The sequence below is a fragment of the Apteryx mantelli genome, chromosome 21, assembly GCF_036417845.1.
Source record: "Apteryx mantelli isolate bAptMan1 chromosome 21, bAptMan1.hap1, whole genome shotgun sequence".
Classification (NCBI taxonomy): Eukaryota; Metazoa; Chordata; class Aves; order Apterygiformes; family Apterygidae; genus Apteryx; species Apteryx mantelli.
This window is the reverse complement of record NC_089998.1, coordinates 11,718,460-11,737,537: the sequence shown is the minus strand read 5'-3', so window position 1 is coordinate 11,737,537 and position 19,078 is coordinate 11,718,460. Positions and strand designations below refer to the sequence as shown.

At 45.0% G+C, this 19,078-nt stretch overlaps 1 protein-coding gene across 2 annotated transcripts in view; it reads left to right on the top strand.

Moving 5' to 3' along the window:
• PNPLA7 (patatin like phospholipase domain containing 7) overlaps positions 1 to 16,730 on the top strand; it is a 129,250-nt gene extending 112,520 nt beyond the window's left edge. For both annotated transcript variants that reach the window (XM_067308809.1, XM_067308810.1), the window contains exons 33-36: positions 2,565 to 2,675; positions 8,063 to 8,147; positions 14,576 to 14,679; positions 15,848 to 16,730. In XM_067308809.1, coding sequence (XP_067164910.1) covers positions 2,565 to 2,675; positions 8,063 to 8,147; positions 14,576 to 14,679; positions 15,848 to 15,928 — 381 coding nt within the window. In that variant the 3' untranslated portion in view covers positions 15,929 to 16,730. The remainder of the gene's footprint in view (positions 1 to 2,564; positions 2,676 to 8,062; positions 8,148 to 14,575; positions 14,680 to 15,847) is intronic.
• The last annotated feature ends 2,348 nt before the right edge of the window (positions 16,731 to 19,078 follow it).

The following is a 19,078-nucleotide window of genomic DNA, read 5'->3' as shown; positions in this document are numbered from 1 at the left end:
GCTTTGGGCAGTTGTGATTTGTCACGTGGCATCGTTTCTCTTCCCTGATTGAGTAGCTTGTTGTCACGTGAAAGATTTGAAGGAGCCTGTAGGTGAAGCCGTGAACCACTGAAATAAGAGGGCAACATGCTAAAATATCTGGCTCAGTTAACATTTCAACACTTCTATTAATAAAACATATCATCCACCGTTCCTTTGCACCTGATAGGGTATCAGCAGAATGGCGCCAATGTCAGTGGGAGGACATTAAAAAAAGAGTAGTGCCAAGTTATGAGTCTTCAGGATTTAGTTTTGTTTATGTATCAGAAGTCAGCATGGGAAGAGTTAAGTCTGGATGTGCAGTTGAAGCGTCATAGAGACATAATTCAACATTCCAAAATGAAAGATTTCTACCCATTTTGAGGTAATGATAGCAATTTTGGCTCATTGTCTGTTTTCAGGGAGGTTATTTTACTATCTCTTTCCATTCTTTGCATGTTTTGGCAATACAGACCTCTTCCATGTTCAGGTGTTTCTGCATAGCAAAAAAAAAAAAAAAAAAAAGACCAAAAGCCATTTTTCCATTTTTTCTCTAAGTAGATCTTTTCTGTCAATGTATGGAGAACCTACAATACTCGTTAGGTTAGAAAATGTACTGCAGGTTACTTTCTCAATACTGGTTCTTAATGCTGCCATATAAATGCTTAACAACAGCAGTAATAACATTAAGCCCTGCAGATTCATGTTTGAGAGAGCCCTAAGTTTCAAATAGCAGCTATTCCAAACCACCCATTGATTTATTTTTTATTTTTATTTTTTATTTTTTCACTCAATATAAATACTTTTCTCAAGGATGTTTGGTGTCCTGTAACTCCTGGGCAAACGGTGCACTCTGACAGTGGTGGGTCTAGGACTTCCCCAGTAAATAATGTTCTTTGCTAGTGAGGGTGCCCTGGCCCTCTTCAAAACCTTGATGAATGGGTCTGATAGATCATCAGAAGACCAGACAGTGAGCTGTCAAATCATTGTTCTGTCTCTGTCTAATCTGGCGTCATTAAAGAGATTTAAAGACACCAGGCAATGTTTTATCAGTGGGGAAAAAAGAACTTGAAAAGTGCAATTTCTCCAAGAGGTCACTTGCCCTAAACAAGTTCTCGCTACAAGACACTCCAGGCAGGTGCTGCCCCCTTAATACCTGTATTTTCATTGCTCACGGAATAGCTAAATAAACTTTGCCTCGGGGAAACTTTAAACCTTGGTGATCTTAAAGGGCATTTTAAGGATTCCTTTATCACAATAGGGTATGAAGTAGAGTTGTTCTTATTTCAGTTGCATGCATGGATTTTCCTGAAATTAGAAATGGATGCCTCTCTTTGTTTCCAGATCCTCCTGCCCTAAAAATGTAATTCAGCACTTTCAAAAGAATACAAATCCATCTTTCTTGTCAAAATCCCCCCTCTGTATCAGCCTATATAGAGATAAGTTGGCCGCGTGTCACTTCCTGAAGCTCAGCTTCTCTCAGCTATTTTAGATCATCCTGATCAAGCGAGTTCTAGATCTATCAGGTCCCTTCTGTGCCTGAGTTCAATCCCATCTCCACCCTAGCCTGAGAAGCTACGATAGATCGAGGGAGGTGAATTCCACTCTAAGTGCCTCCCGTGCTTTGAGTCCTGTTCCAACAACTAGACAAGGGGCATGACCAACTTGGCCAGGGCTGCTCCAAACGCTCATAGCTGCCGCGCACGCATGAGGCTTAGCGTGCTGTCACCGAGAGAGCTGGAAATAGAAGCCAGGACTTCTGACACCTGCTGCCCTATCCTTGAGAATTTGGTTTTCTAAGCCATTTCTACTGTCTTGTTAGAAAAAGAGTACAATCTGGAGCAGTTGCTTTGCTTTTTTTCAGTTGTTTTTGTGCTAGTGATATAGAGCCATGTTCTTATTCCAAGTGCAGATTAATTTAGACTTCTGAAATAGATGAACATGGAGTTTGTGGTTTTGATGTTCTGTATGTGCCATCTCATCTGTTCCGGAAAACTAAAACTTGCATTTTCAATGATGTCTGGCTGAACTCGTTGAAAGAGATTTTGGAACCAGAGTACCCTACAGTAACTTTCTCTGTTAGACTTGAGCCAAGAGGGGAAAAGAGAAAGAAAGAGAGAGGGGAAAAAAAAAGGCTAATTAATTTGCTCTGTTACCTACTTCTAAAGCAAGAGCCTGTACTGGGAGGACATCTACATACTAAGCTTAGAGATTTTTTCCATTCTCTTTATATGGCGTTATTTTGTGAACAGCCTGCTTGAAGCCGCTGCTGTAAAAATAGTTGTGTCAGGTGGCACTTTTCATTACATAGTGTGAGATCAAAGGTCAAGTAAGCATTTGGACTTAAAATAGCACCTTGCTCGCTTAATCATTCCCCCTATTTCTTAGACTGAGCAGCTTTTATAGCTAAGGCTGTTAGGTACCAAAAAGTACATCCAAGTTTTGGGATAGACCTCTGGATTTCCTTCTGATTTGTAGCTGATGTGACATAATGTTGTTTTTTTTAGCTGCCAATTACTTTTTTTTTCCCCTGACTTTTTTTCCAGGAAGTGGGATATCAGCATGGAAAAACTGTATTTAATGTGTGGTGCAGGAGTGGAGTCCTTGACAAGATGTTAAAAGACAGGCAAGAAACTTGCAAATCCAAAACCTCTGATGTAAGTGTTCAATTTAAATATACCATCCTGCAAGAACTATTTTGTGCAAGTCGAATTGTGTACTGCACGGCGTTTGGTCAGGGGTATGAAGGGGAATGATTGCCTCAAGTCCTTATTGTGAGCATGCACATATTAATTAAAACTGTATTTTAGGCAAGAAAAGGTATGATCAGTTTTTTCAGAAATTTCCACTTCTTTCCTTGAACCATAGTCTGGATGAATGAGGTCTTGCCCTTCTTTGATCATCAGCTGCAAGGAGAGTGGGGGAGATATAAGCACTTCTAGCTGCTCCTCCCTGTGCCTTAATTTTCAGAAGAGCATCTCTTTGGATTCATCCCTGGATGTAAGGGGATGCTTGAGCTTCCCCTTAATCAGGAAGCTCCAACTTTCTCTCCTTTCAACCTGAGGGTGAACTACAGACCAGGGCAAAGGAGCTTCCTTTCGCATCTGTAGGACTAGACCCCTTTGAAAACTTGGACCATTTGTGTCACTTGCCTACAGATCCAAGGTTTTTGCAGTCTGGGTCAAGACTTGCTATGAAACTGCCAAGGCAGACTGTCCTTGTGTGGCCAGACCCTAAGCTGTTTTGACAGGCATGTTGTAAGAATCTCCTTCTGTGAGAAGGAGATCCTTCTCCTATCATGTGTCCATGCAGAGGTCCATCCATACCTTCACCAAGCACTGTGCTGTCTCCGATGCCCCAGGAACCGATGCAGTACTTTGTAGGGTGGCTCTCCAGCTGCTGTTCCTTTCTGATAGGTTATTAATGTCGTGTTTGTAACTTGTAATCGCTCACAGTACGAGTGTGCTTGAAGGAAGGCAGGATGCTCACCAGTAACCAGCATTTACTGAGACACGTAGCTGATGGGTACACACTGGTCTACCAAGGCAATGACTCTTTCTTCCATCAACTGCCTGGTGCTTGTCACAGAGGACATGGACCGGCATCTCTGGCATTTGATCTCAGCCATTACTGGCTGGCCCAATGTGGCTCAAATAGTTCTCAGATGCTTCCAGAGAACTTGAATTGCATCCTTCCTGTAGGTGTGTTTTCAGACAAGGATTAAAATCCCTATAAGGCCTTAGAGTTCTTGTTTTGTTGCTTTTCTTCCTCACTCATTTATTAGAAAAAGGCATTTCATAAAGCTGTCATTAAGGCTCTGTGGAAGTTTGCAATGTTTTCAAAGTACTGAGTTTCACACGCTTTTTCCATTCGTTCTGTCTGCTTCAGCCCAACTGAGTAATAAATATGTAGTTTAAATGGCTGATTATGGCAAATCTACAGGTGACATAGTTGCTATGTGGTTACAGTTGCATTAAGATTTCTGCTTAAAAGTAGGATAATATCTCTTGGGCTTACAGTTTAAGGACTGAAGTCAGCCTCTAGAGTTGGTTCAGTAACTCTCCGTGGGGTGACTGAATTTCTGGGTGTGGAAATTTTTGTTGTTTTTAAGGAAGTTATCACCTTTTTGAGGACTTAGGTGCAATATTATAAAATATTGGCTTATTATCCTTACCCTCCTTTGAATTCCTCTGATTTAAAATACAAGTACTGCAAAGGCTTTATGTTTTACCCAGTAATTCATCTTTATCATCTTTTAGAGATTGGGAAATTAGCAGTAAGATTTTAAGTTCTAAAATGGTTGCCAAATGTATCATAACTGTAGTGACCTTCAATAACTGTAGTGACCTTCAATAAGGGAAGTCAACAGAGGTCAAAAATGACATTGAGACTTTGCTGCTCTTCCAGAGATTGATGGCTGAGTGCTTTCGTTAGGAGAAAGATGGTGTGAGCAAGGGGAGAAGGGCAGTACTTGAAGGGCTGGGCATGAGCCTGGCAACAAGCTGTAGAGTTGGCTTCATCTGATGCCCACATCTGAGCTAGTTGCCCCAGGCTCCCATTAGTCAGTGGAGAGAAATGAGTGTTTGTAGGGTGTGAGTCATTTGATGAAATGGAACGGCTCTCTTGGGATAAGATGAATGCTACCCTCAGCCCTGTTGACTTTGAAGGGAGCCGAGGGTGACTGGCATTGATGCCTTGATATCAGATGAATCCCACCCAAGCTGATGTGACTGGATGTGGGAGGAGCACAGAGGAACTGAGCTTTGTGGGAACTTAGCTGGTGATCGGAGCAGCCCGAAGAGCACCAAAACTCATCAGCTTGTTATTTCTTACTGGGAAGGCGGCTTAGACTAGGAGTTACATTAGTCTGAGCTGCAGTCAGAAGATGTGTGCAGAAGAGAGGTCTTTGTTCTGTCTCTTAGAACTTGTGTTCAGACCAGTTATGTGCTGGTATGTGTTTGTATACGTGTATTAATAGTCATGCAGAGAAGTGGAGGGAGAGCGAGCTACGTGTGGTTATCAGAAATGGTTATATGTCCTATTTCATCCTCTAACTTTTATCACCAATTGGTGATAAGCTTGAGCATCTTCACTGCTGTAACAAAGATTTCTTTAAAAATTGCCCATTACATAGGATCTAATAATTCAGGTTAATGTTTCAGTTAAATCGTGATATTATAGCTGTGTATCATGCAAGATTTTGAACATCTGTCACAATCTACCCTGTTTCTTCTGGCACTTAGCTGCCCTGGAGATAAAATATGTCATCTAGTTATTATAGACATTGCCTGCCATTGCATTTCTAGGTATGAACTTGACAACAAGGCAGAAAGTGCTGATTGCTGAGACACCAAGGTTATGAAAATGATGGGTTCAGGAGAATGGCTTGACAAACTGCCCCGGTTATGGAGCAGGTGCTGTCAGCTTTATGTGTTCCCCAAGGCTGGAGCGAAGTCTGAGTTCCAGACTGTACTTCAAGGACCTAGGAAGTCTTCTACTATCAGTCTGGAAAGTCTGGAGTCCAGTAAAAAAACAGGATTTATTTATTTTTTTTTAAGCTGACTTTTGTTTTGGTAGAATAATTTCTACAAAATAACTCACTATTGCAAGCTCCCACTGGGGTGTTTGGCTTCTTTTTTTTGGCCCGAGTCCATTAGTCGCTTTAGTCCTTTAGCTCTGCTGTCTTCTAGGGATAACAGCTGATATTTTTAACTTGCCTTTCACGAGCAAAGGTTTCGATGCTGTGGTATGTTTTAGTTTTTCAGCTATTTCTAGAGTGTTCAACATCTTGGGGAGCTGGGCTCGTTTTCTCACCCTGTTTCTGTGTTTTAAGGGTCGAATCTTTATTCTTCAGAACTCAAGATCTTTAGGCATTTAAATATTTCTCCTTCACTTTCATCAGTCAATCACTATTTATCTTCTCAAAAATCCAAATACTGAAGATGAGAACAATGGGGACCTAACACAGAATTCACTTGAACAACTCTTTCTCTTCCCCAGCGCAGAGTAATGCATTGCTGCTAATTGGATCTCCTCAGGGAAGTTTTGTCTATATTTAGCTTTGACTATGAATAACACTTTAATAATCTAACACATTACAATAGTGTCTGTCTTTCTCCTCTCATTTATTTAATAAAGATTGTGCCGAAGAGAATGCTTCCTCCTCCTTGGAAAAAAATACCAGCAGAAAGGTCTTACAGGAGGTTTCACATGAATCTGAGACGCTTGTTTGCCTTGCATTAACTGATGAGAATATGGTTTTGTCCTTTAAAAGTAGCAGGAGAAGGTGTTTAAACATTAAATTCCTTTTGGCAAAGCATCAAATGAGTGTGGAAAGGCACCTGGTTTCCCACAAATGGCCTTCCAGCCTCAGTGCTGAGACTTGCGGGTGCTGCTGCCTCATCAAGCATACCTCTAATGGGGTTACACCTAGAATCAGTTGTATGTCATTAACTGCAACCTGGGGGTAGCGGTCACACTTATGGTTGTCTTCGTACTCATCTGCCCTTGCAGCTTTTCTCTGTGAGCACATGAGCGGATGCTAGTCTTTCTGAAGCACCTCTTGGTGATGAGCCACACAGGGGACTTTTTTGGCAATTCATACAGTGCACTGGTCTTCTGTCCCCTCTGAACTTAGTGCCCCTTCTGTTGTGTGCTCCTAAAGACAACCCGTGGCATGTGTGTGTGAGCACTTGAAGCAACTAAACAGCTTGTTTGCTTGGTAAGCGTCCATGGTTTAGAGTACAGGTGACTGCCCTTAACGTTGCCATCTCTCCTTTGCGGCTAGAAGATGTACATATCTCTTGCTTAGTCATATGGCAAGAAATGAAGATGTAGATGCTCTTTTTCTGTCCTGGGAACCAGCCTTCTGCAAAAGTTTCTCTGGGACCATTTGGGTCGTATGCTCAAAATGAGGCTGGATTGACTCTTCTCACCAGTTCATTAATGGTCAAACCTTCTTCTGAGCTTCCTTACTTCTTTATCTTTTAAAATGTGTGTCCTAAGCTACTGCTGTTTCATTCCAGACAGATATTTTTTTAGTTCCTTTGGGGTCTTTCTCTGTCTCCTGCTCCCAGCAGCTCTTTGTCCCGGATCTGCATCCTGCTTCGGCTGTGCTAAACGACATCAAAAGTTCGTTATGGATGAAAAGGTCAACGGCGAACAATCTGCTGCAGCTGTAATGGACCCCCGCAGGGGGTGTATGATTCACAGGAGCCGTGCTCTTGCCAGAAGAGCAAAGCGTTGCTCACAAAGGCTCGGGATTGGGAAAGTGCCCCGTTTTAAGCACGTGGGCAGGTCTGAGTGTTTCGTAGAGAGACTGTCACAACAGTTCCTCCAGCAGTTCAGCGCCGAGAACGTGCCCCCCCCGCCGTCAGCGCTTTCCCTTTTCTCGCCTCTGTGGGAGCGTGCCGTTGCGCTGATTGAAAATCACTGCTTTGGAAAAAAGGCGAAAGGTGGCCAGGTTTCCATCTGGTGACCTTGTGCCCAGCCCTGAGGAGGCAGGTAGGGCTGCCTACGCTCCCTCTCGCAGCTAAGCATGCGGAAAGACCGAAACGGCTCTTCGGTGCCCAAGTCAGGTTCGGTTAGAAGAGAAACTAGAGCAGGCAACTCTTCAAAATAGAGAACGCACAGCCCACTGCTTGGGTGAGACGGAGTAAAAATAGTACGGGTTTATTTAAAAGAGAAATTACAGTGGGAGAGATTTCTCTTTGCAGGCAGGCCATTTACTTTTCTTTGAAGTTTCCTCTACAGTTTCCTAAATTTTTTTAAAAAGTTTTCTTGCTAGAGCAGCAGCCTCTGTCATTCCATTAGATGTTGCCCAGGTCTCTGTTTGCACTTGGGAATCCCAGGTCTGCAAACCTGGCCGAGGAGGATTGATCTGTGACTTGCTCCCTGAGCAGTAACGGCTTTTGTGGGGGGAATCGTGGGAACTTTATATGTCTGGAGCTTTCTGCCTGTTCAATATCACTTTTATACAGTCTTGAATCGTTTGGATTTCTGTATATATTTGGATAACGTATGTAAAACCTGCGTTGTATTTCAGAATGTGACCTGCCCCAGCACCTCTTTTACGGACCTGGCAGAAATCGTGTCCCGAATTGAGCCGGTGAAAGCGCCTGTGGCAGATGGTGAGTCGGATGATCCGGCCAGCGCTGCGAAAGCGCTTGCTCCCGTGTTCAGCCAGAGCCTCCGCCTTGAGACGTACCCTGAGCTTGCCCCAAGCCAGACCCTTCCACGTGCTTTTTCCCACTGCCTCGTCAGCAAGGAGGTGGCCGTTGGGTGTTCCCGCGGTGGCAAGACGTCCGCTGCCAATCCATTACCCTCCGTGCCCCATGGTGGTTTGCTGGTGGGGGTAATTTCTAGTCAAGTTAGCCTAATTTGAGCGGGATAACTCACGTGGGGCAGCTCTTGCAAAGACGAGCTTGCATTCTTACTCGCGCTAGCCCTTGTGATGGCCTCCCTCTTTGGCCTGTGCCCTTTAGAAATGGGAGGAGGGCGATTTAGGGGCCTTGACTGAAGGATCTTTTCCTGCTATTGTGAATATGATCTGGAGTGAGTCACTGGCTTGATTGCTTTATGTGCGCTCCCGTTATTGGGAGCTAATGAGGAACAGGTAACGGCTCCTGGATTTTTGCATAGAGGTACCGCACTCCTGTGCTGGGAGGCTTGTGAAGTCCTTGAGGGCTTTGTGCCTCAGATGTGCCCTACAGAGTGGTTCCCTGTAAATATTGTAACCCGAAAAGGATCAGAGAGAGCTTTGCAGGCCTGTAATCTGCAGTCGTTTTCCGTGGTAGTGCTTTTTATAACCAGTCTCTCCCCCTCCCCCCCACCGATTCTCGTTCTTGCAAAGGAGAAGCTAAAGTTAGCAGCCCTTCCATCTGTGACTCTGTTTGTAGAGATGTCCCTGTGGTAATTTGAAATGCTAATTGCAATCATATGCTTTATGAAGAAAATATTAATCAAATGCGTTTGAAACGGCCATTGTGCATAAGACGGAAGAGTCCATGTAACGCGGTTATTTAAGACACTGACATGAAGGCCTGCTGTGATTTAAGCAGTGTTCTATGACAGATATTTCTCCATTGTAGTTTCTGGTTATTTGCCCTTGTTAAGATCTCCCTTCTGCTGGATAAGGCCATGAAACGTGAATAAGTAACAATACAGTGACACATCTTTCAAAAAGTAGATATGGCAAATTTTGCCCCAAGGCAGGCCTGTGCGTGGGGTACTTAGGACAGAATGGGCAAGTGCCACGTGCTCCTCTCAAACACCCAGATCTGTTCAGCGTTGCGACCCCAGAGGAGGGTACGAGAGAATTGTGCATGGGGGCAGTGTGGCCTGAAGGCCCTTTAACGTTAATGTTGTGGGTGATGCCACGCGGTACCTGCAGGGACCTTGCCTATCTTTTGGTGGGCAGCGGCTATAAAGCCGTTCCTCCGGATGCAGCATCACTGCGGTGCCTCTGGGATGACGTTGCTCTTGCTGGAGGGGTGTCTAGAGCATTAGGCAACTGCCTTGCCGGTTATCGGGGAAGCAGCCTTTACCAAGGCAAGCTTAGATGTGGTGTGACCTGCTCCCCTGGCAGTGGGCCTTGTGGCCGTCAGATGGAACCTCATATGTATTGGTGAGCCCTTGGATTTGTCCACTAGTGATGTTGGTGAAGATGGTCTGACTGCGTAAGTGAAAAGACAGGGTGCTTCTTGGTAGCCTGTGTATGAAATGGCACTGCCGAAGAAGATGATGAAACTTTTCTCTCCGGAAGGGATTTCCAGGGAGAGATCTCAAACCTCAGGGATTTAGAAATGCTCTTGCCTGTCCAGATAGCATACTGCAAGTCACAGGCTGGACAGAGAAAATGTATCAGTAATTTTGTCCTAAGAAAGGAAACAAAAATTGTATTCTGATAGGCTATAAAACCCAGGTGAAGAAGGGCAATGCAAGTGCAAGGGAGGAAAGGCTCTGACCGGCAGAGGCTGGCAGAGCCTCCAAACCTGAAGCCATATCCCCTTTAGGAGGAAAAGGAGTGGAGTTTCTTCTTCGTTCTTGAGCAAACTGATAAAAATGATTAAAAAAAAAAAAAAAAAGCGTTTGTCCATCAGGAAGAGCCAAGAACAAGGACATTCCCAGAAGGAAGTCACAAAAACCCTGTGTTGGACCCAGCGTTCCTGTATACTGCAAATGAACACATGAAAGAGCACATGCAGGAAAACAGAAGCTTCGTTTTCACAGTTGAGACACTGCAGTATTTGCAGCCGCATTTCAGTTCTGCATCATAACGCTTCATCATAACACTTTCTCAGCTGGGATTTTTTGTCTTTGTTCAGCTGTAATTGCATTTTGCACAGCTGTGGCCTTGGCCAGTAGAGCGCAGATGCCATCCTCCCACGGAGGCTCAGCCTCGTCCCGGGTCACATTCCCATCAGTAAGGGATTTCTCAGGACCTAAGTCATGCAGATTCTTGGAAGATTTCCCACAGCAGGTTTCATTTCCCGTTTTCCAAAGCAATAACGTAGTAGGCAGTCCCCACTGCCAGGTTTCACGGTGTCATATAAGGTAGCATACTCAGTGCATGCAATGACTGAAGGACACTATCAAGTCATGTAATAGAGCAATTGTAGCAACAGTCATTTGGAAAAAAGATTTTTTGGGAAAAAAGACGTTAATCTTGTGAAATGTCCGATTTTTCAATATGATTGAAGCGGAATACATCCCAAAACCTCTCAAGAGAGACAGTTATTGGGTACTTAGCTCACCCTCAACATCTTTACTGCTTAAAAAATAATTTTATTAAAAAGGACTAATGCACCTTAGATTGTGGTGAGCTACCAGATTCCCTGAGTAACATGGAAGTTTATTTGGGTTACTGAAGCAGAAATCCTCTAGCCACACAACATCGATTTTCCTCACGTTGGCTATGTTGCCTACAGAAATGGGGCTGTAAAAGAAATGCTAAAAAGCTACAGAATCACAAAGCAGATATTTTGCATGAGGAATAGTTGTGTGATCTTCCTACTGTGAACGTACTACTCCCTCCACTAATGGTAGGTTCGGATACCTTTCCGTGGCGTAATCTCTTCTTCAGTGGCTCTTTGAGGTCAAGAACCTCACCTTTTTGTGATGGCAGCAGCTAGCACGTTCCCAAGTGCTTTAAATATAGTAAATGCCAACAGCCATTTGCTCTTACGAGAGCCTGCCTCTAGGTCTGTCTACTAGCTGCTTGATCAGTTGTGCTCATTTTCAAATTGAAGTGTTTGGATGTTGCTACGTTGGCCAGGACACTAAGACCTTGGTCCTGCTTGAAGCTTCTGGGGGTTGCTGTTGTGTGAGTGAGAGATGCCCTCCGGGGTCACAGCCACGCAGGGCTTAGCCCCATGTTCTGCCTTGAGAGGGGCCGTGCAAGATGCAGTTTAGGGAGAGCAGGCAAGAGCACGTTGTGTCCTCCTTTCCCCTCGTAGTTCTCAAGCATCCAGGATTACCACGTGAAGGATGTGAGAAGGGACGTCACTCCCTTGTCACAGCATATCTGTTTAGAGACCTGCTAAATGCTAAGCAGCGCTTGGAAAATTGAGGTATTTGGTTTTGATTTTGGTCAGTTTGGATGGAGGTGTAAACTGCTCACTGTTGTTTGTGCAATCTGTTGCTGTTCAGGTGAGTTTCCAGCTTCTCCAGTGTGTTTTATCAAAGGTTATCTGTGGTGTTTTTAATAAAAGCTAGCAATGAGTCTCTGAACCACAGAAAAAATGACCAAATGTGTCTAGTGTTAATGTTCTAGCAGTTGGTTGTAGTTGTCGTGTTAGAATAAAATGCTGTGGAACAGACTGTTCTGTTGTCTTCAGCATGGAGCAGATGCTATTGACAGTTCCAAAAAGAGAAATACTTAATCAAGGATCCAGTTTAAACACAAGCCATTTTCTTCACTGCTGAGCTGAAAAACAGATATTTCTTCCTGTTTATTGCACAAATCTTTGTTCTTCTGATGTCTAGTCTACTTTAGTTTGTGTAGCTTGTTACCTGGGATGCCAGGCTCTGACATATTGTGGGATCTCCTTTAAGGACAAAGGGATCTCAATGTAACAGTGGTCTGCACAGTTCTTAAAAGCTTTAAGACTGACATGTGTACCTGTGGTCCCATACTTCATAGATACCCCTGTTGGTCTTTGTAAGGGCCTGCTGTCCTGCAGCAGCTGATTATAGGTTGCTTGTCTATGTCTTTATTAAATGAAGTCCTCATCATCAGGTATCTGCTGCTCAGGATACCCTGAATGACAGAGGCCACCATACAGCTGAGGACTCTAGGGCTCAGCAACTCAGAGCAGACCTGAATTAACCCATGAGAATGGCAGAAAATGCGTTTTAACACTAAAATTGTTTTCTGCCATTTTCATGCATTGAATTGCATTCTGAAAAATTGAGTGCCAGAAACCGTACAAGTGAAAGGTGGTCACCTGAGACGTGCTTTGTTTTGCTGCACGCGTGCCTTGGTTTCACGCTTGGTTGGGATGGGGCTCTGCAGTGGCTGCTGGTGCACTCTGCAGTGTATCGAGACCAAGGATGGGTGATTGCATTAGCACAATTCATTGGTTGTTGACTAATTAGTTGACGTGGGACAGTGTCGATCAGGTTAGCAAGTTACTATCTTGTCTGCTTTCTAGATGAGTGCTGGAAGATGTATGGACTCTGCACTGATGTATCTCATTCCTTGGGAGTGCGCGGTAATGCTCAGGACAGGGGACTGGGGCTTGGCGGCCTGTTCTGCTGCTGCCTTCTGTGCTTCATTTTGCGTGGTTTTGTCCTGGCAAACAGATCCAAGAGTAATGGAGTTAAAAGCTTTGATCCAGCGTGGAAGGTGCTCAGGCAACCGTAGCAGAATATACGAAGATGAACATAGTGGGAGGGGGAAAGCAGACAAGTAAAGGGCAATAGGGACATATTAAAATGGCAAAGTTCAAGAATTTACTGAAGGTAAACAAGGATTCCTAAGGAAATTGATACCCCAGTGAAGATGAAGAAAACATAAGTAGAAATGAAGCTACAAATGAATTTGAAGGTCCAAAGAGCTAGACATAAAGAAGTAGAAGAAGCAAGCAGGTATGTCGCAAAGGTGTTAACTGTTTGCTTTTCTTGCTCTTCATTGCAGGAGTTGCTGTAGTGGCAACTCCTGTCTGTGCTCATCAGGTGGTAACAAGGGAAGGATGCTGACTGAGAGGCTCAAGTGGGAGTTTCTAGAACAAATTAATAAATTAAGCCTCAAGCCCCCAGGACCGGACAGTGCAGCTGAAAGTTGTTGGGGAGTTTAAGAACAAGAGTAATGTTGGTGGCAGGGGTGCTCGTAGCATGTCTCCAAGTGCAGTGGCTTTGCCAGAGGTCTGTGTGGTAGTTAAGGTTGTGTTTACCTTATAACAGGCAATAAAAATCCTCTGCTTTTGAGCCATCGGAAACACACGATTGTAAAGGAGTTGGTAAAATTGTGATTCTAGAGGAGTGAATCTGCTATTACCTTTCACCTCACATCTGAGACCTGGGTGCACCTCTACGGCCAAACATTGAAAAAGCCTTTTGCTAGGTTTCTCCTTTAATCTGACCTCACTCTATTAGCTGTATCAGGTCTTTCACCATCCCAGTGGGGAAAATGAAGTGGGGGACCCCACACATTCAGTCTGCTACAGAATGCTTGAAATGAGATGCTGTGCACAGTAGACAGTGCAGCCCTTCATTGCAGTGTCCCTTGTTTTCAGAAGTTTGGGGGTGCTGATGCTGGGGTGGGGTTTATGGGGAAGGGTAATGTCTTACTCACAGAAGCTGCTCTTCAGGTCTGAAGTGGAAGCAACACTTAAAATGTAGATGAACGCGGAGGACAGGTTCTTGAGTTTCCCTTGGTTATGTTAATCCTCCAGATTACCGGAGACAGCAGGTGACTGTCCGCTGTGGAGAGGAGGGGAGTGTAAATGTCACTGTCCCCTGTGGACCAGAGCTTGAGACACATAATTATCATCTCTGCAGTGGTGAGGGCTTAGCACCAGGAAGAATTCATCATATCCCTGTAATTCTGAATTTCCAGGGAGTCTATGACTTAAATGTCCAGGAAAGTTAGAATTTGTAGGTTGTAGGCATGTCTTCTGAAGGTATTTTACAGGCTCCTTCTGGATTGATGGAGAGAGACAGACCAACTATGCTGCAAAAAGCATTCACCACTAAGTGGGAACATCTCCCTGTTGACAGGGTTTGTATTGCATCAGGCTGGGCAGTAGGCGCCCACCACAATAACATGGATGGTTTGTAGCTTACTACTTCTGCTCCAGGTTCTTTAGACTTTGGAGGGCTCTGGGACACCACTTCACAAGCAGGGTGCAGTTTAAAGCTTATCTTTGTGATCAGGCTGGAGAACTGATATCTGTGTTTAAGTAGTCCCAGTTCACTGAGCTGCTGAGAGTTGGCCAGCAGTCACTTTGCCCTAGTTGGACGCTCAACAGGGACAGCTATCATGATTCTGCTTCCAGCTTTTTCTGCCTCTCTGACTGCTAGTTAAAAATCATTGTTTTTTCTCTCCTCTCTTTAGATGAGTCAGACTACCAGACTGAATATGAGGAAGAAATTCTGGACAGCCAGAAGGATGATTATATTAATTTCCTAAGCAACCAGGTTGAAGAAGACTCTGACTCGGTACGAGCTGCACTGGAAATGGGCTGTGACTGTGTTATTGCCGAGTCCTGTGTGAATTGCGTGGGGTGGGTATGAGGCACAGGTGTGTCGGGAAGGGTTATTGAGAGAAGCACCTGGAAGACATTCTCTAAGGAGGACTGTGCAGAAATAAATTGGCTTGTTGCGCAGCACAGATGTTAAATGACACGTGCTCACCCTGTTCAGGTAAGCAGTCTAAGGAGGTGTCTTGTGTGGCGAAACGTGGCCATGTCCTGGGAAAAACACACGGCTTCGTGGGCTTGCTAGCAGGATAGGTAGGGGCTGGAGAACCTAAGGTACAACGAGAGGCTGAGGCAGCTGGTTTGTTCAGGCTGGAGAAGAGAAGGTGAGGACAGGATCTGACTGCTGCCTTCAGCTGTCTGCTGGGTGAGTGTAGAGAAGACAGAGTGAAGCTTTTCTCAGGAGTGCATAGCAGAAGGACAAGAGGTGACAGGCACAACTTGCAAAATTCTGACTGGATATGGGGAGAAAATATTTTACAATGCGCATGGTCAAATACTGGAATAGGTGTCCAGAGAGGTCATGGAAACTCCATCCTCACAGATATTCAAAAACTAAGTGGATAAGGCCCTGAGCAACCTGATCTAGCACTAAAGTTAGCCCTCCTTTGAGCAGGAGATTGTATTATAGGCCTCCAGAGGTCCCTTCTGACCAAAATAGTTCTATGATTATGTGGGAACTCAGGCCCACATAATCAGGAGGAAAACCTGTGCTGGGTGGCCACAGCTCATATGCTGTTGCCCACGACCTGAGAAACAAAGCTCTGGAGGGTTGTATCCCTGCTTTTCTTACTCTGGCTAGAGTAGCCAGCAGGATTAAAAGCTGAAGCAGCCTGTTTGTTGGATGTGAATAGCTTCTCAATGGGTGCATGTGAGCAGTCTGAGAAGGTGCCTGGCTTGGGTAGCTGCCAATGTGAGGAGGTAAGGTGGCTTTGGTGCTTTGAGCAGGGAGCTGGAGTGATGGTTGCATCCATTCACTTTTCTGGCTGCGTTTAAAGACTTTGGGCTGATCTTCGATAGGTAACGGTTGGTGGGCAGAGAAAAGGTGGAGGGGAGGAGGCCAGATTTTATCCAGCTCAGAGAGGATGTTGAAGAATGAGTTTGTGCTTTTTCTTTTTTTCTTCCTTCAGGATGAAGATGTACAAATAAGACGGCGCAAAAATCTCCCCAATTTGGACTGCCAGGCAAGCAGCACAGGAGAGCCAGGCTAGCGCTCAGAAGAGAGTCTGACCTTTCTGGCTGATAGCTATATCACATTTGTACTGACAGCAGCCGTTTTTATTTATTTTTATACATATACGTAATTAAAAACAGAAGAATGTCTAGTTGAAGTTAAGCAAGCTTTTGTCCTTCTCCAAGCTGTGCAGGCAGCTGAACGACCCATGTCCTAAGCACAAATATCTCCATTGTGCCCAAGTCCCTGGGCCACCTGGACCCCTTGTGAAGGGCGGCTAAGCTGCCCTCGTGCCATACTCCTTTGTACAGGTGCCAGCATGAGTGGCAATTTATTAATCACTCTGAGACTGGCAGAGTGGAAGTGTGCTGGGAATGTGCAGTCAACTGCTGCCTTGATTTCTGCTGCCATATGTTCTAGTTGTTGTTTTTGCTGTGAAGGCCCTAAGAAGAACTGAACATCCCGCAACACACTGCGTGTCCGTTGTTGAAAAGCAACAGCATTAAAGAGAGGAAAGGTGTTTGTGGACCGCAGCGGTAGGTTGCTTTCTCTTCATATGGATCAGATAACTGTGTAACTAACTCCTCAGTGACTTTCAACCAGGTGCTTGTGAGCAGTGCTGTGACAGGAGCAAGTCTGAATGTATTTCACTTGGATGATTGGGAAATCCAAACACGACAAATCAATTAATGTGAATACTAACTATAGATTCTGTATACTCAAGCCATCAGCGGGAACGTTTACTGACGGATCATACAGTTGATATTTGCCAGGCAATTCCAGAGTCAATATGTAGCTGTATTTGCCCAGTGAAATAAAATGATTCTGCTGGATTGAAATGTCTGTGTGGTTCTTAGCTGTTGACAAGTCTCTCTTTGTGGGACCCAATGCTGGTAAGATTACACTGCGGTCATAAGAGCTGGTATTTTGATAACTGCTTTTTGAGCAGAAACCTGCCCAGATCTGAAGGAACTTCAAAAGGCCACAAAAACAGAGACTTTCCCAACCCTGTGCTCGGAATGAGATACTCTGTCGCCATTGAGAACGAATCTCTGAATGTAAAAGATCTGGCAAATGCAGCAACTCCCAACTTGCCTCCGCTCCTATCTGACTTGCAAAGTGACACACGCATTTTTGGGCGCACCATCAATTTATAACCCCAGCAGGAGTCACTCGGTGTATTGTCAAGCATTGTAAAGAAATCCCCAGTGCTCTTCACTCCCCCCGAGGCTTTGCAGCGGTCAATGTGAGTTGGACCGTGTTCAGGACTCCCCTGGTGCTTGCTCCTCTTGTCTCACGTCTGTCGTTGCTGGTAACTCCACTTGGCTGGATAATGAAAGAGTTCTTGCTTTACGTAAACTCTTCTGTTCAGCGCTAGATTTAGGTGCGGTTGGCTTGAGGGGATTTGTCATCCAAGCAGAACACTAAAGATGCTCTTGAAAACTGTTCCCTTCGCTAGGCTGTCCTGGGCCTCTCATGTGAAATGCATCAGCTGCCTGGAGGTGATGCCTCCAGCCATAACCATGCCTGGGGCCAGAAATGTGTTTGGTGGCCTCACCGAGGATAGTGGCGGTTGTAAGCCCTGTGACACGGGACTCGTCCTGTGCACTTAAGCTTCTTTCCCGTATAACTCCCTCGTGGCACAAGCTTTCATTCTGCCCTGCATCCTGTTTTCCTCCTCTGATGGTGGTGAATGTGCAGCCTTTCCCCACGGAGCCTGTTCCTGTAACACAAAATGGTATTTTCAAATGTTAAAGCCTCGGGCTGGTGTCCTTGTTCACAGAGGGACTGAGCCCACCACTTCCCCCTTCTGCGAGACCACCGAAACCCCCATGCCTGCACATCTGTCTGTCTGTCTGTCTGCAGGCTTGCTCGGGAGGGATGGAAGAAACTCGGGGCCTGGTTGGGTTAGAGCAGAGGCCTCCCCTGCAACGATCATCCAGATCTTTAACACTGTTCTCCGGTAATGCAATTAATGGAAAAAGCTGCAGTTGCTGGAGGTTGTTCCCTGCTATTGGAAAAAGAATGAATTCTTTCAAAGAAAGCTTAAAAATGGCTTTTGAAATGGAAGTAGAGCATCTGGCAGCCAGGGGGCTTTTGTTGAAGGCACAGGCTGCCTGTTGAGCTGGAGATATTTAATTTCCGAAGAGATTATTTACAGCGTGGTGTTAGTATCTGTTACGTGAGATACAAACTTACAAGCCTGGAAAGAACGGGAGCGAATACATTTGAGCGCCCACCTTAGAGCTTTTTTAAAAGATGCTGTTTGCTTTATCTCTCCAGAGCTGCTCAGAGCAAATGGAAGAGGAGCATTTTCATTCGGAAGCAGTAATGACGCTATTTAGCGCTCTGAGCTGTTCTGATGAGGGGATGCAAAGCAGGTGAAGTCCCTTCAACATCTGTATTTATAGATGCTTACAACACAGAAATGCTTTCTCCTAGCTGGAAAACAAGAAATAAACCTAGAGCAGAGATGACATCCTGGAGATGACTGGGCTCTTCGGACGGCCTTTACTGAGTCCACTTTGTGTCTTGCTCTGCTTTGTACCAGGAGACCTGTTCTCCTCTGTCCAAATACACAATTAATTTGGAAGTTTTGCATTCTACCTTTCTGGCAGTCAGAGTTGCCCCGAGAGCCTGGGTGTGATGTGGTGGAGTCGTATTTGCATAGGTTGCAGGAGTTGCAGAAAATAAAAATCCTGGGCTCCTGGGTGTGCTAATTAGAGCCGCTGTATTTGCTTTATGCCCTTTTGCACTGGGAAATAGCACTTAGTTCAGACCTGGGAAGATTAAAAAAAAAAAAATTGGTACGAGATTAAAAGTCTGTTCTAAATAATTTATCACAACTTTCCTTCCTAGCTGTAGCCTCCACAGCTGAGCTCTGGATATTGAAGCAGTCTCTGCAGAGGAGTGTAGAACAGTTGCTGTACGGTTTTTTTCAAAGCAAAATTGTTTCCCCGCTCTCTTTCCTGCTGGCCGTGGTGCACCTCGCTCCCTGGCTGTGTGACATGAGTACTGTTGGTGGTGCAGCCTAGCTCCGCTGGGACCTGCGTTGTCGGTGACCTCCCTGTCCTGCACTTAGATGCAAAAGATCTTTTTCCTGAGGAAGAGGATCGCACCTAGGTGCATCCCCATGTTCTTGCACTTGCATGTGTATTTCCATAAGGGGGGGTTGTTTGGGAATTTT